General features: G+C 41.6%; 2 protein-coding genes across 7 annotated transcripts in view; one reads left to right on the forward strand and one right to left on the reverse strand.

The window, feature by feature from the left end:
- The window catches only part of PER2 (period circadian regulator 2), a 48,119-nt gene extending 40,625 nt beyond the window's left edge, over positions 1-7,494 (forward strand). For all 6 annotated transcript variants that reach the window (XM_030456036.1, XM_030456035.1, XM_030456041.1 and 3 more), the window contains 4 exons: positions 1,379-1,565; positions 2,048-2,240; positions 3,859-4,009; positions 5,070-7,494. In XM_030456036.1, coding sequence (XP_030311896.1) covers positions 1,379-1,565; positions 2,048-2,240; positions 3,859-4,009; positions 5,070-5,219 — 681 coding nt within the window. In that variant the 3' untranslated portion in view covers positions 5,220-7,494. The remainder of the gene's footprint in view (positions 1-1,378; positions 1,566-2,047; positions 2,241-3,858; positions 4,010-5,069) is intronic.
- Positions 7,495-21,007: 13,513 nt separating this feature from the next.
- Positions 21,008-23,412, reverse strand: LOC115598784 (transcription cofactor HES-6-like). The gene is made up of 4 exons (XM_030456602.1): positions 23,309-23,412; positions 23,151-23,237; positions 22,992-23,073; positions 21,008-22,907 (listed from the first exon to the last, which is right to left on the reverse strand). The coding sequence occupies exons 1-4, from the start codon at positions 23,387-23,389 to the stop codon at positions 22,474-22,476; spliced, it is 684 nt and encodes a 227-aa protein (XP_030312462.1). The 5' UTR covers positions 23,390-23,412; the 3' UTR covers positions 21,008-22,473.
- Positions 23,413-23,643: the final 231 nt, after the last annotated feature.

Raw genomic sequence — 23,643 nt, forward strand, 5'->3', positions numbered from 1 at the left:
TAATCAGTGAAATCTTTGTTAGTGTTGATGCTAGCAACTGGTTTGACTTCCTTTGTGCCATCAGTCACAAGAATGTATCTACATTAGATACTATTAAAGAGGAGGAAGGAAAAAATCCTGAAAATGCTTAATGCCCATACTAATCTCCTTATTAAACTTGTCTCTGTGTTTAGTTCCCAAATGATTTATTATATCTAATATTCTTTATTGATCCTTAAGGAAGATGAATGGAGGGAGAAGAAATGGATTTTGTTTTCTCTAGATTTTCTAGAGAAACTTCCAAGCTTGATTAATACAGAGCAAAAGCTTTTCACTTTGTTACTACATGCTTATTATCTCCATCTTGAGAGCGAACACATTTGGGGTTTTGTTCAAAAAATTTCTCCATCATATATAGTTCTGCAGTTGCCACTTACAGAGAAATTTTGGGGGATGTATGCATCCAGTGCCACATTTGGACTAAATTTCTTGCATTATGCAACATCTCTGAAATCTTATCTCTGAGAACTTCTGAGTTGTGCTGGGGTAAAAGTGTGCATCTGTAGCAACCTGTAACATGCAGCATGCTTTCAGATTCCTCTGGGTTCAAAGAAGCTTGATAACAGAACTTAATAGTGACAGTTTTGTTGGAAATTCTTACTTATTTTCTTGAACTCTTAGTTCCTATTCTTTTGAAACCTGAAAAATACAACTTTCTGCAGTTTCCTCATCACATGCTGGTAAATGAAGACAAGACAGCCATTTTTTCAGTAATGTGTGAAAGATAAAGTTCTTTCCATTATGTATTTTGCTAAGTTCTGTCAGTTTTTATTATTTTATGTTCACACTGACTTGCAGTTAGTTTTGCTTTGTTAAAAATCAATGGAGTTAGTGCTTTTTCCTTCAAAAGCATGAAAGTCTTGCTTAGGGAGCTTGCATCTGAGAGCACCTTCTTCCTTCTCATCATATATGGAGACTAGTGACAGTGATGGACTGTTGATGCAAATCTTTTTTGAGGTAGATCATAGTTGCATAGGAGCAACTGCAAGCATGCTTTAGGTGGCTTGGGTAGATCTTGACCTGTCCAGGACAGTAGGGGCTGTCAAACTTAATAGCAAATACCTTCCTTGCTTTCTCTCTAAATTATATTTCTTTTTTGTAAAGAGAAACAGAATTCAGATCTCAGTCTTACTTGAAGGGCTTGTTTGGTAGCTGCTTGTTTGCCTAGCAGTCCACTTAATTTTTCTTCATTTGGTGTAAGTTATTGGTGATTGTCTTTGAGTAACTGTGTAAACATACTATAATATAAATTGAAATGGATGAGTAATGATAAGTAATGAAATAGTCTGTTTTGGTTTTTACTTGGTATTAAAATATTTCCTCCCCTTCTTATCACTAGGCTGAGTCTCCAATGGATGCTCAAAACAGCGATGCCCTCTCCATGTCTAGTGTCCTGCTTGACATTTTACTTCAAGAAGATGCATGTTCAGGCACAGGTTCAGCTTCTTCAGGGAGTGGTGTATCTGCAGCTGCAGAGTCTCTGGGGTCAGGATCCAATGGCTGTGGCATGTCAGGAAGCAGGACAGGTATCATTGGCAGGGAGTACTCATAACATCTGAAAAGAGTTGGAGAATGGGAGATTCCCAACACCACTTGAACATGAAGTGGTTTATGTAGAAGCCTTCTCTTTAATTGCAATTGCATAGTTCATTCTTTATGTATTTTTTTTACATAAAAGTAAAGGTTTTGTGCTTGATTGTGTAAAATAGCCACCAGGATGTTACACAGGTATGACAGAATAATGAAAATACTCTACTCCTTCATGTTTCATTTTTAATTGAAGTAGGCTAATGATTCTGTGGCCATTTAATGGAGACTTAGCTTGAGAACTTGAGTTCTAAAAATATTGCTGCAATTACTTAGGGGTGGAAGTTACCTCTGCTTAAACAATAAGATAGTGGTTATATTTATACTTTCAGTTCTCTCTAATCTTCTCTTATTTTCAAGTTCATTCAGATAATCTATACATTTGACAACTTATAATGACATATTAAATTTCTTTTTAAAGGTAGTAGTGAAACTAGTCACACCAGCAAATACTTTGGGAGTATTGATTCCTCAGAAAATCATCATAAAACCAAAATGAAGGCAGAAATGGAAGAAAGTGAGCACTTCATTAAATATGTGCTTCAGGATCCTATATGGCTGTTGATGGCAAACACAGATGACACTGTTATGATGACTTACCAGATCCCTTCGAGGTAACTCCAGTGTTGTAGTCCTTTGTCAACTGCATATATGCTGGGGGGGAGCAGGGTGTATAGATGTAAAAATACATATCTGTCTCAATAGAAGCAAACTGGTTTTAATGTTTGTCTGTGCCAAGAATTCTTGTTTCCTTTATCTTTTATATACTAGACAAGAAGTTGTCAAAATGTGAAAATTAGTTGATTAGGCTTACCTTTATTTTTAGATCTTTTACTGGAGTTTAAATTAATTGGGTTGGGTTTTTTTTGAAGTTGTTTTATAGTAAGTGATTTGTACCTATTGGCCTAGAAGTCCTTGCAGTCTGAGTAGAGATTCTGGGAAGCGTCTTAGGATCTAATGATGGTCTGTACGTAGAAGATCTGGATGTTGTCCTTGAGATGGCACATTCAGTGGCATGCTGTTTTCTGCATTTGTGAGGTTTTTAACTTCACATCTTTGACTCCATAAATTCCCATTCAAATAGGAAAAGAAAGTAGAAGCTAAAAATCTTGAGGTTTTTAATAGAAAAATAAAATAATTAATAAAAATAATAAAAAACAATAGAATAATTTTATTTTAAATTATTCCCTACCTCAATAGCAAAGATCAAATATAGGGGGAGTGACTTGGCTGATTTTTTTTTCATGGTTTTTTTGGTGTTTTTCACATTTTTTGAAAGCAGAGAATATCTTGATAGGAATAGGAAGCTTCAGTAAAGGCAAGTCTTTTGAAAGGGAAGGAAAGCAAAGTTCCAAAATACGGAAGTGCAGGAATGATGGTGAAAAAACAGAAAACGCCTAATAACAACTTCAGAATTTCTCTCTAGATTTAAAAATATCTTGGCATATCTCAGTTTTTTTGTAGCCTGAAGGGTTGACAACTGTAGATGGAAATTACAGTAGACTGTGAGAGTAGCAAAGCCTGACAAAGGGAATATGTAGTGTAAAACAGGATATTGTGATGAAAGGAATTAAGCTCATTGTCAGTGTGATGCTGAGAAAGAGAAGGGTGAAGCCAACTTGCCCTTAGGTATGCTGTAATGAACAGAGATAGTGCTGAGTTTCTTGGAATTTGCTTTCTATTGTCATCTTTTATAGAGATATCCAGCTTTTAAATATCTGGTGTGGTGCAGGTTTTTTAAGTTTCTAAATAATCATGGGTACTGGGGGGAAGAGAGAACTTTGGCTGCTGAAATAGAGGAGTATTTTCTAAATCAGTCCTGAAGTTTAATCTATTTTTGGTGACTCTAAACATATCCATCTTCTTCTCTAGTATCTTAAATGTACATCTAGTGACTGTTTTGATTTGTCCTCCCTTTGGAGAGCTTGGAACTTGCTGCAGCAGAGGGAAAGCAGAGATCTTGGTGATTTCACTGGTGCTGCCTGAATTACTCCAACAAAATTTTTCACTGATGGCATTTGCAAAGACATTGAGCCAGTTAGAGATGCATTTAAGTCACTGCAAATGCAGAGCTGCTGAAATAACCACACTTGATTTTCTTTCAGTATAAGATTGATAAGCTTAACATTACAGAACAAAAATAGCCTTTAAAAATCTTAGTGTTTGACTATATAACTTTATATAAATCCCAGAAACTCTTGAAGCTCAACTTCTATATACATTTTCTTTTAGAGATTTGGAAACAGTTTTAAAAGAAGATAAGCAAAAATTAAAGCAAATGCAAAAACTACAGCCAAAGTTTACAGAAGAACAAAAAAGAGAGCTTATTGAAGTTCATCCATGGATCCAGCAAGGTGGACTGCCAAAAACTGTCGCTAATTCTGTAAGTTTAAATGAGTTAGGTACTTTTGCATGTACGAGTGCTTAAGTCATCAGCTGCCTATGTTACTTTTCCATTGCTATTGCTATGAAAATTTACTCAGTTATGCAGAGGAAAATAATTCCAACTTCTATGCGGTGGTTTCTGTCCTGATTTAATTTACTGTGAATTTGCTTTTTAATGGGAATATTAAATTAGTGGTCAATGGAGTATGGGAAATTTCCTTCCTATTTCTAAATTTCTGTCCATCTGTCCGAAATCCTTTAGCACTACAGTCAGAAACTTCTTTAAATTTCTATTTTGTGTGCAGAAATTAATACCCATTGCTTTCTAGAAAGCACAAAATTAGTGGCACTACACTATTCCTTATTTCTATCAGACCTCTCATGCAGGATCCTTTCTCACCTTGATTCTGTTAATGTATTAATGGCTTGTAAAGCAATAATAAACCCAAACCAAAAGGAGACATCCTTGCCATTTCATTTGTTGTCTGTGTATTTTCCTTATGCACAAATACCCAATTGCATTATCTTTTCCCTAAGCTTTCTGTCATTTGTGGCTTTCTTGCACAGAAGTTACCAAATGCAGAGGCTTTCTTTGCATGGGAGTGTTTCCAAAGTCAGTGTTAACAGAATTGCAGTGGAATCCTAATCCTGATGTAAATGCTGCTGCAACATTCAAACTGTACCACTGAACTTGTGTAAGCATAGAATTGCTTCAGCCTCTTAAGCATAACAACTGACACCCGTGTAGTTCTGCAGGGTTAGCAATCAAATGGAGGAAAAGGTGATTGGAAGAACATGTGAACATGTTCTTGGAAGAACATGTCAGCATTATAAATGATCTATAACATAAGTGCTTCCCGTAGTGTGCTCAAGTAGTTGTATTGATTTACTGCATGTTATAAAATGATTGGGGTAAAGTTGGGGAGTGGAAAGTATTCTGGCAGTTGAAGCACAGATGGGAAGATTCCCTTGGAGTTGGGGTCCTGTGGAAATGTGCTGTAGTTTAGAGAAGCTTTTTTCTTTGACTTAACAAGTGTTTCTATAATTCTTCCTTTTAGGAATGTATTTTTTGTGAGGACAATATACAGAGCAATTTTTATGCATCGTATCATGAAGAAATCCATGAAATGGACCTTAATGAAATGATAGAAGACAGTGGGGAAAACAACTTGGTTTCCCTGAGCCATGTCAGTGAAGAACAAACATAGCCTTTGAGCCTGATGTTTTCAAAGCTGCTTCAAAACTACAGTGGTGATCCATAAAGGTTTTAATCTTGTATCCAGCAAGATGAATCCACTTCATAAAAACAAATGTTTTTCTTGCTCTAGAAGAGTCATTTGTGAATGAATCTCTTTTTAAATGGTGGCAATCTCTTCCCAGTAAGGACATTGTTGAAGATGGTATAGCTTTTCTTTAAAAAAGAGACTCATATTTTGCACTTATGCCTCAGTTATTTCTTTATAAAGTATGGAAACTTTCACTGATGCCTACTGTTTTTTGTAGAGTAGGCTAATGGGTACTGAGATTCCCCTTACAAACATACGGTTCTTCAAATCTTTTGGTAATGATTCAGTGTTATAAATTGTTCTGGCAATTTTGCATAGTGGCTCTTCAGCATTGTTCTTAATATTTGAAGTGGTCCAGCAGTAGAAGAAATAATCTTCAAGCAAATCAGTTCACACTTGTCCTTCTCATACCAGTTGATGCCATCCGGTTTTACTATAGTTTTGAATATCAGAACTGTTTTTGTCTCAGAAATGCTGAACTGATTTTGTAAAATGTTTTTTGGGTTAAAATACTTACATGAATGTGTAAGAAAGTATAGATGAGTGCTGACAACTTTGTAGCCTTTTATTTGAATGGATGCTCAATACTATGAACTGTTTATTACCTTGAAGCATCGTTTTTGAGAATTTACACACAAGAAACCTTAAGGCATAAAGATTTTAAAAACTAAGACCACAGAGGATGACTGTGTATGCTCCAGTGAATGCTCCAGTGACTGTTAGATAAAGTTTGGTATAACTTTAACCTTTGTTTCCAATTTAATCTGTCTGGAGGTTGGCTGTCGGTTTTCCCTGTGTGGTTAAACAAACATCAAACATCTATGTGGCAAGAGAGGATTGGAGGTTTCTTCTCATTTGAAGATAGTTCTTATAAAAATGTGATTTTGAGAATAATGCTGACTTTCACTCTGAGTTGCATAATCTAAAATTTAGCATGGCTGGAATCTGCTGTCACGGGTTTGATTTCAATGCCTCTGAGATTGTATTGACTTGAATATTTGTACTTTATGTTCTTGTGCTGTTCATACATGTTGGATGTGGGAGGAGAACACAAAAGAGTAATTTTAATATATTGGTTAACTAAAGGACATTTAGTTGCAGTAATGCTGGATGTCAGCTTGGGGTGAAAAACATGGAGTAATTCAATTAATTGTCTTTACATTTTTCATGGAAATTTCCTTTTTTATTAGGATAACATTTGTGTTCACTTAAAATGTAATTTTTTGTTTTTTAATTATATTTTCATTCTATAAAAATATTCCTCTTGGCATACAAAGAGGATATGAAGTTTAATCTGACACAACCAAAAACATGCAGAAGTGACTGGTGTTTGCTTAGTGGGAGAAATAATTTGTGTAATTGATAATGTGACAGTGTCATGAGGAAATCTGCATTGGAGACAGGTTCTGCAGCCAGCAAAATGTGTGAACTTGTGAGACAAGTAGAATCACAATTTAAAAAATAAGTAACTTAAATGTAGTGTGAAGCACTACCTGGCAAGATCTGGTTCCTATTTTTAATAGTTTAGCAAGGTCAAACTTATATGTAAATATAAATTGAATGAGAAACTTTAAAGTGTTGGTGTTCAAGTCTGATATTATTAAATGTGTTTATCATAAATGGAGCAATGCAGCTATACCAGCATATTACATATATTCCATTTTTACATCTAAACACAGTTTTAATTGGACCAGGCTTTGGGAAAAATAAAAGCTTTATATAAGGAGTGCATCATAATTATACAAGTTATTTTCAGGGACTTCTCAACCACTTTGAACTTCTTTGCTTTAGCATGCTTTTTTTTTCCCAGTTTTTTTATTTGCATTTCTTTTTCCTTTTTTTGATGACCATCTTGTAACCATAACTTAGTGAAAGGAAGAGAGAAGTATATTTAGAGCATTTTGTGGATGTGCTTACTTATGGACTTAATCTTGCATCCTTAAAGTGTTTGCATTTACAGGGTGGTATTACAATATTTTCCTGTAACTTTAAATCTACATGCCTCCATTTATAGATAAGATTCTGAATCTGTAATTTTTCCAAACTGTTGTCAGATGACTTATTTGTGATGACACTTTGTCAACATGTCAACAATGTTTTCTGTACACTGTGCAATATATTTTGGTTTTGCCACTTGTGACTAATTTTTATGACTTTGCTTTTTAGAAAACTGGTAAATAAAACAGATATATTTTTAGTTGCCTTTTTGTTCTTTGAGCCTTCTGCTCCAAGTAAGAAGCAAACATACATGTAATAGCAGTAGTGTGTGACCTGCTATTTCAAACTGAAGAACTTGCAAGCTATGAAGTTAGTTGTGGCTTGCTGTCCTGAAGTAAAATTGCTGCCAGCTTGTCTGACCTGTAAGGTTAGTTGATCAAATGGAAGATTGGGTATTTATATTGTATAGTACTGAAAATATGTACAGATTTACTGCCTGGAAAAGCATATGCAGGTAGGTTCTCTGGTCAAAACCACCAAAAGGCACGTTGTTCTTTTTGCTTTCTTTAATGTTGGCTATGAAACCTTTTCTTTTGCAGCCTTCTGTGGCTTTATACTGGTAGCTTACAGGTAGAGAATTACAGTTACACCCCTTGAATTTGCTTTGTACAGTGATTGTTAGTGTTTTGTTGTGGTGTGAAGTATCATGTCTTGGTAAGATTGACAAAACTTGTCAAGCTGGCAAACCTTCCTGTTGATGTTTTATCCTCTTGAATGAAGAAGGCGGGGAGGCTTGAAGATTGCTGTTTTCTCACTTGGAGCAGTGCTGTAGTTCAGTGGGTGTGGAGTGCAGCTTTGGACCACCTGCAAGTTTAGGAGGTACTCTGGTCACAAGACCCTCATCAGGTCTTTTTCCATGACTGTTTTGAGAGTTTTATGGGTTTTAAAACAGGAAGGATCTAGTGCAAACTCTAATTTGGTCAGGAGGGACACAGACATTTCTGGGAGGTGCAAAATCAAGGTGTTTCTGAACAAAACAGTTCTCCACACAGATGAATTGCCTTCAAGGGTAGAATTGTAGTGCTGTGAACTCAGTTGCTGAGACATGCATTTGAAAACATGCTAGTTCAGTGCATCATCCAGATACTTTTGAAGTTTTCCTGAATACACGAGCAGCTCTCTGTGTTTGATGTCTGAAACACTATTGTCCTAATGGCACCTTCTTTCCTTGCTTAGCTAAACATGCAGAGGAGAGATGGATCAATGAAGCAGTTAACAGAACTACACAGAATATCTGTGCAGCTCAGTAGAGTGGGTACTGTGCTAGCATTTGGATGCAAGTTTTGGTGATACATAAAATGGGGAGAACCAAAGTGCTGCTGATGGCAATAAATTACCAGGTAATGTTTCACAGTTACTTCTGCTTGTGACAGTTTTCTACAACTGTAAATGTAGAGTAGAAGTTAAATGTGGCTTCAGGTATTCATGCGCACATCATCCTTGGTGATGTGCCTTCTGTCAGCACTCAAGATGACAGCTTGCTTTACACTGCAGGACTGTAGAGGAGCAGTCTGTCAGAGCTTCTCCTGCCTCGGTAGCCCCTAGGAGTCACTGCTGTCCTGTGGTTAGATTTGGCAGCTTTGCTAACCCGCATTTTCTCCTGCTCAGCTTGTACTTGGGTGCTGTTGAGTTTGCTTTGACATGACTTAATGTAAAGGAAAAGATCCAGAGCTTGAATTTCAAATAAGATAATGAAAAAACCTATAACCAAGAGCTACTGGCCCAGTGACTACAAATATAAACTTCTTGGAAGAGGGAAGTAGACTACTGAAAAGCATCAAATTTTAGTCCACTTACCAGCTGTCCTGAATTTGGAGCAGGGAAAAAAAGTAGTTTGTCTGTCTAGCAAGGGTGGAAAGAACCTAATGCCTTACAGGCCTCCAACTCAACATGGTGAAATGAGTGGCATGCTTCTGACAAAATGACAAATAGATGACTTCAAGGAGAATAATATTTGCTGATGTTAATTCCAATGTTTACCTGCTCTGAAGCTGTTAGGACCTTGAGAAATAATATATACAGTCTATTGAGAAAGGTAAAGGAGCTCATCAGCTCCTTTTTCTTGGGGGCTGTGGAGGAGCAACAAACAACTTCTTCCAGGCTCCCTAGGTGGAAAAGAAGTGTAAAACTGGGTAGAAACTGAGAACTACTGAAAAAATCTGCTGTCCCTCAGGTTGCCATGTGCAATAGGGGGTGGGGAGTGGTGGTGATAGGGTTTCTACAGTATTTCTGACTGGATTTTATCTAGTAGTTGCAAACAAAAAGCTGCTGTGGCAGGACATGAACACTCTTTGACCTTAGTAGACATATGAAAATAGGAAAACACTTGCTAAAAAAAAAGGCTTTTTAGCTGAAGAATACTGTGCAGGAGGTCTAATGTTATGAGGCTCTATAAAATAGCTGTTAGATGGCAGGCCTTTATGCTTCTGATGTTACTACCAGGATAAGTGTTTACACCTATTAAAAAAAAAAAAAAAACAAAAAAACAAAAAACACCACAAGAAAACAACCCAGAACTGTTTTCAGCAGTGTATTAACCAGGAGGAGCAGGTGCTGTGGCATAACTGATGGATTTGCAGCAATGGGTGCAATGGTTTCTGTGGGGTACAGGCTGGGGCGATGAGTAGGGGTTGATTCTCAAACACCTGAGGCTGGTGCCCTGGTGGGAAGTCCAGAACACCCTCAGCTGCAGAGGACCATAGTTCTTTGCACTTCATTTGCTGCTTTTCACTGGGCAAAAGGAGACAAACCTGAGTCTGGATTCGAATTTCCTGGTATTCCAGGATTTGTTAAGATGTTTCTCTCTCTGTGGGCTGTATAGTAATATAGTAAGACAGAATATAGTGAATTTTATTAGCCTTTTTAAGTTGGTGTAATAGTCTAAAAGTAAACTCTACTTCTGCCCGAGACAGAACTGGCTGTATTTTGTTGTTCTTCTTTCAAATGTATTCAGCCATTGGTGGTTCAAGGTAGTTCTACAGCCTTCCTTTCTGGTGTCACCAGCTGAATCCCTTTGAAATCTCCCGTGCCTTTATGTAAAGGTGAAACAAAAGAAAACCAGTCCCAGAGGCCAGAATAATAAAAAAAAACATATCATACCTGTGTGGGATAAACTTAGCAAATGCATTTCCCCACTTGGCTTTAATCTTTAATTTTCTTAGCTGCAGGAAGCAGAAGGAAGGGTTGGGTGGCCCATGTTACCTCTGCTGGGACCGGCATAGCTCAGGTCTGCGGAGCCCTGAGGAGACAGACTCTTCTTTCACCTTCCCAGGTAAGAGCCACATCCATCGTGTGAGTTGCACACAGGCATTTACTAATGAGTTATCTGAGCTGTGTGTCCATTCTGTATGCTGGGACTTGTGCTCCTGCTGACTGCAACTTTCCAGCTTTTAAGTGTTTGCAGTATTACCGGGAGGGTGAACAAAATGAGGGTAGCATATCAAGACAGAAGCTGCTACAACAATAGGGCTTGTTACTTTTTACTGTGTTTGTGTTAATAAACTTCTCCCACCTCTCAGTTTAAATTTTGGATACTAACAAATCTGTCTTTCCATAATTTGGAAGACTATTTTTTCATGAATTAGTTGCATTTCTAGATTTAGTTGATTAGATTGCAGATTAACTCTGGGTACAAAGCAATCAGGAGTGGCAATTGCTGCAAGGCAGAGATACTCTTGCTTCTAGAGTCCTACACTATATAGTTTGTGTCTGTAGCAATACAGAATTCTAAGAAATAAGATAACATTGTTATCTTTATTGCAGTGACAGAATGTAATTTACTATACCAAGCAGTATATTTTAGTATCTGTTGGTATTTAAGTGAATGTTATTGTGTTCTTCCACTGTGCAATGTAAGAGTTGTCTGCCAGAATTGTTTGTCTTCCAGATTGGGCTAAATGAGGTTTTAATTTACTAAGAAAACGAACAAACCAACCTAAGGAAAACAATCAAACAAAAAAACTTTCCAGAAAATAATGGAATTGAAGGGAAAAAAAGTGTCTGCATCAGGGTATGGAAAACCTAAGGATGACTTGAATGCAGTCTGGCTTTGGGATGGTCTCCAGAGGACCCAAGGCTGGGTGTGAGCCTTGGCCCTTGCACTGAATTTTTTGTGCTTTCAGGCCCTCCTGCAGAGCCTCAGTTACCAGCCTGAGACCAAAAAGGAGTCTTAAGTATTGCAATTTGTGCATCTAAAAAAATATAAGGTGTGACACAATGCAGCAGGAAGTGACAATGTGGAGAATGTGGCAATGGGGAGTTATTTCCAGTATCTGTCTATATGCAGTTTTCATTACAAGCCCTTACTTTTTTGTGTTCTGCTGCCTGCCTGTGAATAGTGAAGACTTTGTCCCAGCTGCTCGGTGCAGGGCCAGGAGGGAAGGGGAGGATGGGGGGCAGTGTGCTGATCTGTTCAGCTCTGATTTCTAGGAAGATGCACACCCCTTCTGTAACTCCATCTCCCTGCTGGTGGCTGAAGGCTGCAGTACTTTTGTTCACTGTTGGTTGCCTTGAAGTTCTCTCTTGCTTCCTCTCCTTTCAGAGACAAGTCAAAATACAAATAGTATATGTTTTAGAAATGTGTGTGTTTGTGTGTATGTATGGTAGCTGCTGAGATCACATGGCAACAATGAGGGATTTCTCATGTAAATAACTAGGAAATTCTTCCACTGGCTTTAACTATGCAAGTAAAAAAATATGTTTACCCAAATAGCTGATTGGAGGCTCCTAAAGCTTGAGCAGTGTGTTTAATATTCTTTCAGTAATAATTACTTTGCATTACATAAGTAGTGAATGTAATGAGATCAACTCTGAAGACTGGATTATGAAAGCACTTAGGTACAAGATTGTTTTACTAGTCCTACCAGTTCACCTAGAATCTCTTACACATATGTCCTCTGCCATTCTGAGCTGATGTTCAGGTCTTCAAAGAATAGAATTTTCAGGGATTTATGGATTGGGTTTTTGAGGAAAATCTGTTTGTTTGTTTGTTTGTCTGATAGTCTACCAGCTAACAGATTAGGAAAATAAAGGTGTCTGTATGCTGATCTGAGAAAGCCATTTATTACCTTGAATCAATTTCACAGCAGAATGATACAAATTAAACCAGACTGCATGCTGTGAATGGTCTTACAGATTTCACTTGCTGACAGAATTAGCTTGATGAAGTGATATACAACTGCCTTTGTCACCCAATTTAGTGTTCATAGGCCTGTGAAGTTTATGGTGTTAACTTTTGCTCATTAGGTTGACAACAGGGGCTCTACAGGTAGAGACTCGTTGGATCTTTTTGCCAGGATCAAAGGGTCCAAATGCTCAGGAAGTTGTTGAAGAGTGACAGTGCCCATAGTGCCTCCTGAGGGGGCAAACTGAAGTAATGTAGAGGAAGGTCAGGATATCTTGGCCATCATAATGTAAATCCTCCATGTGTCTGAATGAGCTGGCAGTAAATTAGGCCCAGGAAGTGCAGCACTGCGTTCTAATCTCTTTTAAGTAGGGTCTATAAATGGAGATGGTATTTATTGCCCAGCTGATTTATGCAGTCTAATGTGGTTATTCAAGCATTTCCAAAGAAGGCTTTTAAAACTTTCAGATACGAAATTTGCTTTTCAATTGAGAGCAGGGTGTGAGAAAGAGAATTCTGTATTATTTGTTCTGCAGGAGTGCTGTGTGCCAGCAGCCTGCCCCAAACCTCACGGACTTTTATCAACACACAGAGTAGTGGCTTGAAGCTGATTACCAAAACTTACTGAGAGTAAATTGCTGTAATGAAAGCTATCCACAGACTTGCAAACATTGTGTGTTCCATACATCTAAGCCCTCTAGATAAGAGTTGAGCTGAACTGTGGCACCTGGGCTATATATAGAAGGTGACACTTTGCTGCTCTGGAAACGTTTAGGTTGATGCACTCCAGTTTGTGACTTCCATGAAAGAATTGGAGGAAGAGGATAATAACACAGTTCCCAAAAGGCACTGCCTCTTCTTTGAAATCTCTTACTAGTCTCTTTTTTAAAAAAAACTTTATCAACAGCAAAACACAATTGTATCTTTCTGGGGGCAAGATGTAGGGGTTTCTTATCAGAGAGAGAACTTGAGGAAGAGATTAAGACAAATGTCTCAAGTCACGTGGCTATTTGGACCTTTAGTTACCGTTTAGTTGAATAGAGATGAAGAGTTGTTAAACTACAGAAACAGGAGAGTTACAGGGCTAAATCCGTGTGCCTCTGTAGGCTGTGACTATAACAAATGAGAGAGTTGTCAAAACAGGGCAGATTGGAATTGCCCCTCTTGTCTAGACAAAAAGGAAGAAAAAAAGTGAATGGAAAAAGAAAAGTGATGTTTAGAGTTTCTGGCAAGACAGGGTACAGCTGTAGAACCCCAGGCACACCAAGGGCTATGTGCACCTTTGCTCTCTGCTAAACTTCATTCCCAAATTGTAAGAGTCTCAGTACAGGTGTGAATGCCAAGGGAAAGTTTAGAAACAGAGACAAATAGAAATTATTTGTCCAGATACTTTAGACTTTATCTTTTTAAAACCCTGATAATTGGGCCATTTGAAATTATTTATGGTTTTATTCAGAGCAATGCATTAACTGAGTCTAAATGGTTTCTTTATATAAAATGTTCTCTTAAAAAAACAAAACAAACACCAAATCCAAACCAAAAAAAAAAAAAAAAAAAAAACCAACCAGTAAGTGCAAAACAAGAAAAAAAATTATTCTTTTGTTTCAGGGGAAGGAGAGGGGAAGTGGAAGCCCTTCCGCTTTTGAAGGTGCATGTGTTTCATTTCTTGCTGCCCAGATGCCATGGTTACAAGCACTACAGAAAACAAACCAGTGGCACCAGGTAGGCTCCCTGCTGTTTTCCAGCAGTTCCTTGCTTCAGCGATGGAAAGGACCAGATGTCAAAATCTTCTAATTTGGGTAAGAGAGCCCAATCCTCCCCATTACATTGTAGGTTTCTGCTGTGTCTCTAGGGGAAATGTATTGGTTTCTCATCAACAAGAAATGAAGGAAGGATGAAGGCAACACACTTATCTGGAGACTCCTTCATGAACTGAAGAGTTTTCCCAAACGTGGGGAAACAAACTGGGATTCCCAGCTAAATCCCTTACTTCTTGCTTGGCCAACCATCTCTGTTTTCCTGTGGCAAGGACCTGCTTGTTGGAGGTGACTCAATGTGTTGGGTGACTCTGCAGTGACTGTGTGTGCTGTGTTGTCAGAGTAGCAGGAGGAGCACCAGACTGGGTTGACCTCTTTGCATATGCAGGATTTAGAAGTACTTTTCATGGCATCTAATGTATTCAAGGAGGGAGGTAATAGTTGAGAATTCCCTTGCTATTGCCAGCATTATGGGTACCCATTTTTCCAAAGCAGGCAGGCAGTATGCTTGGAAGCATGTTGTCTGTGGGGTTTGCCTTCCCCTTTTGTTCCAAACCAAACCAAACAATGCTTGAATGCTTGTAATGTTGTTTTTTTCCTTTTCCTCATCTGCTTGTTTTACATGACACTGATTATATTTGTTTGCATATTTCATTTCCCATCTGACCTATGTCACTTACAGACATAAATTTTACATGCATGTGTGTGGCTGAGTCAGAGTGGTCATTGCTCATCTGGCCAATTAGAGAGCTCATCCCTCAGCCATTCAGGGTTGGACAGGACTTATAAAACCTGTTTATCTCATCTAAAGCAAGAAGATAGTGCATATGTATCTGTCTCTCAGCCTAGATACAGCAGCACTTGCTATTTATGCAAAACCTTAGTGTTTCTCCCAATACCTGACATCATAATATTTTAGTCATAGGAACCTTCAGCTGTATTAACCAGTGTGGCAGCACAAAGCCTATCTTAAGAGATGCATGACCAGTGCTTCATTAATGGAATTCTGGAGTTAAATCCAATCTGCATGAGTAGAGAATGGAGGGAGGAGTGTCTGACAGCACACTCCATCCTAGGAAACAAAGAGGCCATGGCTTGCTTTGAATACACTTACTTTAACTTCAGGTGTAATACAGACTAAAGCATAAACATTGGCTCCATTCAACAGTAACCATTCCTGCCACTGTGAGTGAGAGCCTTGATTTCAGGTAAGACTTGAGAGTTTTGAGAGATGAGGAAATGCTCTGGCCTTAGTTTCTCCCTCTTAATCTATATAAGGGTTCTTCACTGTAGTCCCCTTCCACTTTTCCTTTGACAAATAAGAAAGCTTTTTCATCAGCTCCTTCACAGCATTTCTCCCCTTGTAGCTGTGCTATAAAATGATTGATTATAACACCTGTAAATTGGTGTGTAAATGCATAAACCCACAACTGACACAGGCAAGATGTTGGCAAATTCTCTGTCTTCTCCTTCCACTCCCAAAACCCTTGAGGTAGTATTTTTCCCTTCTTTGTGAAGCCTTGCTAGACTTAAGCAAGAGCAAAATGTTATTGGTGGTTGTTATAACAACTGGGGTATCATTAGAATAATATTTGTTTCATTTTTAAACTTTAAAAAAATCCTATGGTGTTTAGACATGAAGATAGGTATTAGTACTTGTCCTCCCTTGAAATGCAGCCAATGGATTTTCTAACACAAAGCTGAGAGGTAAGAACCAGTCTGTGTTGTATTGGTGGGGTTATTTTTTTATTTTTGAGGTTTTTTGTGGTCTTTTTCATGTTTTGTTTGTTTGGTATTTTTTCAAGGCATTCAGGAAGTAGCTTGTAATGCCACAAACAGTGAAGTGGTGTTGCTGGAAAGGAACAGGAGTGCAAACAGATTCCTAAGTACAGAGCATCAGGATCTTGGGGGTTTGCATACTGTTTTGAAGAGTCCTTTTGACACTGGAGTTTTTGAGCTCTGGAGGCTCTAGTTTGGTGTTGGCTGAAAGGATATGAATCATTTTTCCTGCTTCCTGCAGCAATCGAAAGTGCAGTCTGTCCCATTGCTGCTGAGCCCCCCTTGCTGGCTGGGCTCTGGCAGCTCAGTGCAGTAGAGGAGAAGCTGTGAATTCCAGGTGCTGGGCTTGGTTGTCCCTGTTGGCTACATGACTGCTGTTTTGGGCAGCTACTTGTGTGCATCTGCATGTGAGCTATGATGTGGTAGGAACTGTGCCCTCTGGGTCCTATTACCCTCTTATTTTTGAGACCATTGAGGAGCTTTCCAAATTATGTGTCATTTCATAGAAAGCTTTCTGGGAAGTAGAGAACAGGGGCCCTCTGTACAAGCACCCCCAAAGCCCCTGAGGAGCACGTCATAGCTCACTCAGAGATTGCTGTTGTCGACTTCACTGAAAACCTGTGTTGGCTGCTATGAAACTGCTGGTTGAATGGAGGGGTTAGTGAGTAGGAGGCTTGGAGCTGCTGGGAGAAGAGCAGCTACTCACTAGATTTGCTCCAGAATCTTAAATTTTGGAAAGAAGGTGTGCACTCCTTCTGCCTGGATGAGGGGATTCAGTGACACTTGTTTTCTGACCAGTAAATCTGCTCCTGTGAAGGACGGGAAGACTGTGGAGCAGGCTCAGATGTATATAATGTAGTCTTGGGCTCCTGGTATTCTGCAGGCTCTGCTGAGGGTCCATTGAGCAGGAAAGGGATATATATGTGCTGTTTTGAAAAGGGACAATGTGTGGGTAGATACCATCCATGTTTGGGGTCAGCTGTAAATAATAAAGACACACTTGTTATATGAAGGCCGGTCATAAACATGGCATTTGCAGGAAGATTTGATGTGAACTTGTGTGATCCAGGCCTCAGTGAGATGTATGGATTCTGTGAACAACCTCTCCCAGTTGCTGGAAAAGTTTGATGGGGCTGAAAACGGAGCTGATGTGTTTCTTCTGGGGTTTTCCCCCTCCCCACTTCTCAATTTGTGGAACACTGGTTGCGGAGGGTGTTGCACAGTGACAGTAGAAGAGCTCTTTATAGTTCATTTGCTTAGCACAGTTTGGTTCTGGTGAACTCAGGGCAAGGAGGATGAAATTGTAAAGTTTTACTAGTGTGGCTCCTGGTCATGGATGGTCCAAACCCAAACACAGCAGGGCTCCCAGAGGGGGCCACTTCCAGCTGAAACCTGGTTTTGAAGTGCTGTATCTGAGTGGCAACGCAGGCTCTGGAGGATCCCGAGGGATTCCCCTTCCCTCTCAGTGGGCACATCACTTGAAGGATAGTTTGAAGTGTGCCCCTCTTGTGATTTTAAATTACATTGCTTTTTTTGTATGTAATTGGTCTAGGAGCTTTGTGGAGTTCAGCTGAGGGTGAGTGGATCTGGGCAATTCCTGAAGCTGTCTGCAAACATCTCTGCACTTTCCTAGATGAAGAAAACTGCTCTCCATGCTTTCAACCTGAGATTAATGTAAAAACTAAATAACCAAAACTTAAGTCAATTTTTTACTTAAGAAATCCAAAGACAGAAAGGATCAGGTAATACAATTGCTTGCATATTGTTGTTTTACTAAGTAGTTTGTTTGAAACCAAAGCAACTTGTATTTGCTTTTGAAAGGTACTCTGCGTCACTTGACCTGATGACATTAAGAGGATCGAAATTCATGGCTTCTTCCAGTGTCTGATTTCAATCTTTTTCTTTCTCATTCCAAACAGTTTAGACCCACATCTAACTCCTAGTATTTAAGGCTGTACTGTATTGGATTAAAAGACCTTTTGAACCCATCCTCAATCATAATCTTGTTTAATTTAGTTAAAGTCTGTTGCTGTAATGTGTGGTTTTAGGTTTGAGTGTTTCTGCACCATCTTTTTTAATGTTTATTTATCTTTCTTTAAATGCAGTGCTATGAAATGTCAATGTTATATGGGGGGCTGAATAGCCAATGGAAGAGGAGAGACCATTTTCCTCCTCTTTCCTTAGTTTAGCTCATGCAGAAGTCACTAAATTGTGCACTTTAAGCCTCTCAGACATTCTCCATTCAGCTAACTTTAGTCTTATGGACTCTCTGAAATAGTATAAATGCAATTTGAAGCCAGGCATCTCATGCAAGAAAATGAAAATACGTTGTAGGAAGCAGATGAAGGAAAGGCTTTTGGTTAAGACAGATGAATTAGTGGTTTGTTTGGAGCCTTGAGTTTTTCATGTACTTCCTGCATGACATTGTTCAAACTATTGTGCTCATCTGTGAAGAAAGATGTTCTCCTCCCAAGCCCAATCTGTACTGGCTTTTCTGTTTCCATGGCCCAAGTGAGCATGGCTCAAGTTGTGACTGGTGTTGAATCACCAGAAAAGAAAGAAAGAGTTGTGTGGGGAAAAGTTTCAGTGGGTTCCAAAAGCTGAACACCAAACTTGTATAACCCATGTGCCTGAATTGATGTCCCTGCAGAGTGGAGGAGCAATTGGGGCTGGAGAGTGTGTCTGTGTGTGTCTGTGTGTGTCTGTGTGTGTCTGTGTGTGTCTGTGTGTGTCTGTGCACAGAGCTGTGCTTGGAGATGGGACCATGAACTGGAAAATCTGCTAACTGGGCTACAACAGCTGGAGATTTTAGGACTAGATGACCCCTTTGGGATGCAATCTGTGGAGCTTACTGTAACATGGCAAGGCTCTGGATGCCAGGATTAACCAACATCCCAACACACTTATAGTCATAAATCACCCTTTTTTGTGTCTTGTTTCAGTAGCATTCTGCTAAGGACAGCATCTTGGATGGTAAGAAATGCAAGTTCTCTGTGTTACAGATAGGGATTAACTGGCTGCATAGCAGAAATTTCACTGATGGCATCTCTGTGAATCCCCTAATGGCACTGCTGGACTGCATTGTTATTCTTCTGCTTTGCTTTTTAACTGGAGTAGAGAAATTATTCATTTATTTATCTGTCTATTTATTTATTTGCAGAGGAAAACTATGTTGGCAGCTGTGTGATACTTGCTAGTTGGAGACAAATGAAGATGTAAGGTGATCTGGACAATCTGAAAGCTCAGTCCTGCCTCCTGGCCAGAGGGCTCCAACTAAAGCCTGGTACATATTGCCAGGAGGTGAGGAGGTGATTGGAACTCTGAAGTCCTCTCAGCTGACCCGGTCTAACAAGGAGCAGTTTTGCCCTGCAACAGGTGTGAGTGAGAAGGGAAAATGAGGCCTCCTTTCTCTTATTCTTCACCTGTATATCAAACGGGAGCCCTCCTGTTTACGAGCTGCTCCTCTTTGCTTTTACAAGGCACTGTCAGATCAGATACTCACTATTACTTTGGAATGGAAAAGAATGAAGGCAGTTTCTGTAAAGAAGGACTTGAAAAGGCTTACTGGTTTTTCATCAGAGCTGCTGGAAACCTTCCTTTCACCCCCCAGGTTTACTTTCCCCAGTCCCACCCTCGAAATGCTCACCTTTTTTTGCCTTTGTCAGGGAAGTGTCAGATCTGACACCTTTGGATTTAGGTACAGAAATGCAAATGGAGAAATCCAGCAACACCTAATGAGAGGATGTAAACTTTCTGTGAACCTAATATGTGGATTTAAAATGAAGAGCCATATTGTTAACACATTTCTAGAATGCTTTTGACACTTTTAAAAAAAAAACTAATAAGAATGCTTTGACCTGGCTTTTTTCTTTCCGGCTGGTACAAAACTCCTCGGCTGTGGCTCTTCCTAACCACCCAGGCTTTGGGAAAGCAGCTGGCTGGGGGCAACTTGGCAGCCCCTCTGCCCATTCCTTTCTGCAGCCGTGGGGATGGGCTGTGCCCAGGACTTCTGCAGTCGTGGCAGATATGCAGGGAGCTGTGAGGGCTGCAGCAGGAGAGAGGAGTGCAGCAGCATCCCTGGAAATATCCACCAGGAAAGGGAGGTGGGTAAGCAGGGAAGGCCAGTTTCAGCTCTGCTTCCCCAGGGCCAGTACAGGGAAAGTAAAGGAATATGTCTGCAGTGCGGCTTAGCAGAGCTGAGGTTTCTCCTAGCCTCCCCCCCATCACTGCTGAACTGAAGCTGGCACTTCTATGTTGACTTTAGGCTTTGTTTCTGTCATTAAAGTGTCAGGATTTGCACTTTGCTTTCACAGGAGCGTTACAGGAGAGCCCTAACCCGGGGGGTTTTCATCTCATGGAAATGAAGCCAAGCCCCGACCGTGTTCCTGCAGCAGCAGAGAGCCCGGAGCAGCTGTACCAGCCCCGGATCAGCCCTGGATGTCCCACCCGAAGCCGCCTCAGGCAAGTGCCCGCAGCCCTGCGCTGCCGTCTGTGTGCGGGGAGGAGCCGCGGGCGGGGGCTGCGCAGAAATGGGGATTTCTGAGATGTGAAAAGCAAAGGGGCTCATGGGGTAGTAGGGTAACGCTGTGTAATGTGGGAATTTTCTTTGGCGGTGTAGTGTTAGCTGAGCTAATGGAATAGAAGTGGAGAGTGGAAGTATCAAACACTGGGGAATGTTTTTATTTTACAAAAATAAACCTGGCCTTGCACAGGAGTGGCTGGAAGTGCAGGCTCAGTCCGAGAGGTCATCTTGTGTGTAGGGTCAGACTTCTAGTGCAAGTGTCACAGGCTGCTGCTTCATTTACACTTCAGAACACTAACCTCCCTCCCTAAAGCAGAAAGGTCACTACCACAGTTCTCACCTCCCTCCACTGAGCTGTTTTTGGCTTTTCTCTTTCCCCCCCATTTCCCCAGTTTAAAGGGAATTTAGCACAGAAGAGTGGGAGAAGAACCAAACAAATCCAATGGGCACTTTTTAATAACACCACCCCCCTCAGGTAACTTAAAGAAAATTACAAAGGAGAGGTCTTACCAATAGCTTAAGTTTCCAATTTTATTGTTCCATAGGGTTGTTAACAAAAAACTTACATGTCTAATCCCTCAGTAGTTAGGTTGCTTGTTCTGTTTGGGAATTTGCATGTATTAAGCAACTTCAGGATATTTTTTTCTCTTTAGTGACAGCTCTGACAGGTATTAGCACAGCGTAAATAACCTGACATCTCTCAAAAGTACAAACACAGGAGGTGCAAAACCTTGTGTACAAAAATGCCCAGGGTCTCCCACCCAGTCCTCTAGGCACTTTTTACATTTTAAAGAATACTTTCCCAATCCATTGCACACTCTGTTCAACTTTGCATTCAAGAGATAAAAAAAAAAAAATCAAGACCAAAACAAAGAAACCACCAAACTGAAGATCCCTGTAAAGTTACACCCCAGGACAGGCTTTGACTAGCACTTTTGAAGTTAGTACTGTAGCTGTCTGAGAACAGTCAGATGGCAGAGCAAGTAGAGTAGGTTTGAGACTGGCATCCAGATAAACTAGTCCAGAAATCTGTGGCCTATGCTCAGCCTTACACCAGTATGACCTTGCCCACTGCAATAACTTAAGTGTCTTCTAGTATTAAACAAAAGAAACATTTGAATTCCAATACTTGAGCTAACAATGCTTAGTACAAGAATCAAGTGCTTAATTACCAGCATTGTTTCCACAATATATACATACTTCTGTTAATAGTAAACAATAGGGAACTATATTTTTCGCTTTTTAAAACCAGTTAGAAGTGCATCATACTCCACAATACATGCAATTAGTTGTGAATTCAGTATTTTTTTATTAAAGATTAAAAAATAAAAACATTTGACACCCCAATATATATAAACTCAAATGTGCTAAAAGCAAAATGTGCAGAAAGACACTCGTTTCTAAAAGGCACTCTGCCACCATTATCTTGCAAATGTTTGTCTAATTCCACCAGGTTTCTAGTTTTCCTTCACTGAAGGTGAGACTCTAGACTGCTACCAAGTACAGATGCTAACCACACCATCCCCTTTCAGGGGTCTTTGCTATCACTAGAACACTTAAAACTGCATGCAGACTCAGCTCGAGCTTCTCATGGAGTTAACCATCACGATTTAAAATGCACAAGGGCTTTTTCTTAAAAGAAAAAGGTAGTGGTATTTAGGCTGCTTATCAGGGCCAAGAGAAAGAGACAGGGTTATAAAATAATTGCTGTGTATCCACTGAAGAGCTTTGCTACTAAAACCCAACTCCCTCCTCCCCAGCCCCCCCCAACCTCTCATAAAATCAACCCCTGAAGTTACAAAATGCCACACACACACACACACACGCACAGATGAAATGTTAACGCGTTGAGCTATTAGCCTGTCAGGGCCTGACAGGGTGGGAGTGCCCGGGCCGCGGTCCCGCAGCGGTGCCAGCCCCACGCACGCTGCGGGGCGGTGAGCTCGGTGCTCTCCCCGCTATAGGTAGGTTCAGCGTTGGCTCCTGGACACTCCTCCGTTACCAGGGTCTCCACATGGATTTGGGTAAGCCAGCGGACGGCAGGCTGCGCGTCCGGGAAGCGTCCAGTCCATCGGGGGAGGTCTGGCCCGGCTCGGCCTCCGCCTCATCCGAGTCGGAGCAGGTTTCCTCGCTGGGGCAGGGAGAGGGTGCCGGGGCGGGGAGAGCCGGGCCCAGGGAGGCCTCGGCCGTCGGGGCCAGCGCCTCACCGCCGGGCCAGGGGCCGAGAGTGGGATCTGCCAAAACGTCCGCGACCAAGTCCGGGCAGCCGCCCTCGTTGAGGGGCATGGACTCCAGCAGGTGGTTGAGCAGCTCGGCCGCCGTGGTGGCGTCGATGCCGGGGCAGCTGGAGACGAAGGTGTGCACTTCGTGCATGCACTGGATGTAGCCGGCGGCGAAGCGCTCGCTGGCTTCGCGGTGCAGCCGCCCGCCCTCTGCGCCGCGGGAGACAGAGCGGGGAGCGGGGTGAGGCGCGGGCCGGGCCGAGCCGCCCCCGCCGCCGCCCCGCCGGCACTCACCGAGGGCGCGGCGCTCCAGCACGGCCTGCACCCGCCGCACCGTCAGCTCCAGCACCTCCGCGTTCTCCAGCTTCGCCTGGAACTGACCCGAGGGCGCCGCAGCCGTCAGCACGGCTCCGGGCCCCGCCGCCCGGCCCGGCCCCCGCCCCGCCGCCTCACCTCGCTGTCCGCCAGCAGCAGCCGCAGCTCCTGCAGGCTCTCGTTGATCCGCGCCCGGCGCTTCTTCTCCACCAGCGGCTTCCTCGTCTGCGGGGACAACAGCGCCGTCAGCCCCGCCGCCCGCCCGGTCCCGCCCGCCCTCCGGCCCTGCTGCTCACCTTCCTGTCGGCCCGGGCCGCCGCGCAGCCCCCGTCGCCCCGCAGCGGGCGGCCCTTCCCGGGCCGGAAAGAAGGCGCCATATCGCGGACCAGACCCGACCGCGCCGCTCCGCTCCCCGCCCCGCGCCGCCACACTTATAGCCTGCGATTTGCATGTCAATGAGCCCATTGGCCGCGCCTCGAGGGCCGCCGCCGCTGCGTTGGCCGAACGGGCCAATGAGAAGCGGGCGCTTTGTCTGCTCCGGAGCTGGGGGTCGCGCCTCTGCTAGCCTGTGGTTGTCGTCGCCGCCGCCTCCGCTAATCGACGGCTCTCACCGCTTTGTTGGCCTGATCTG

This window comes from Calypte anna, chromosome 9 (assembly GCF_003957555.1).
Source record: "Calypte anna isolate BGI_N300 chromosome 9, bCalAnn1_v1.p, whole genome shotgun sequence".
NCBI classification, from domain to species: Eukaryota; Metazoa; Chordata; class Aves; order Apodiformes; family Trochilidae; genus Calypte; species Calypte anna.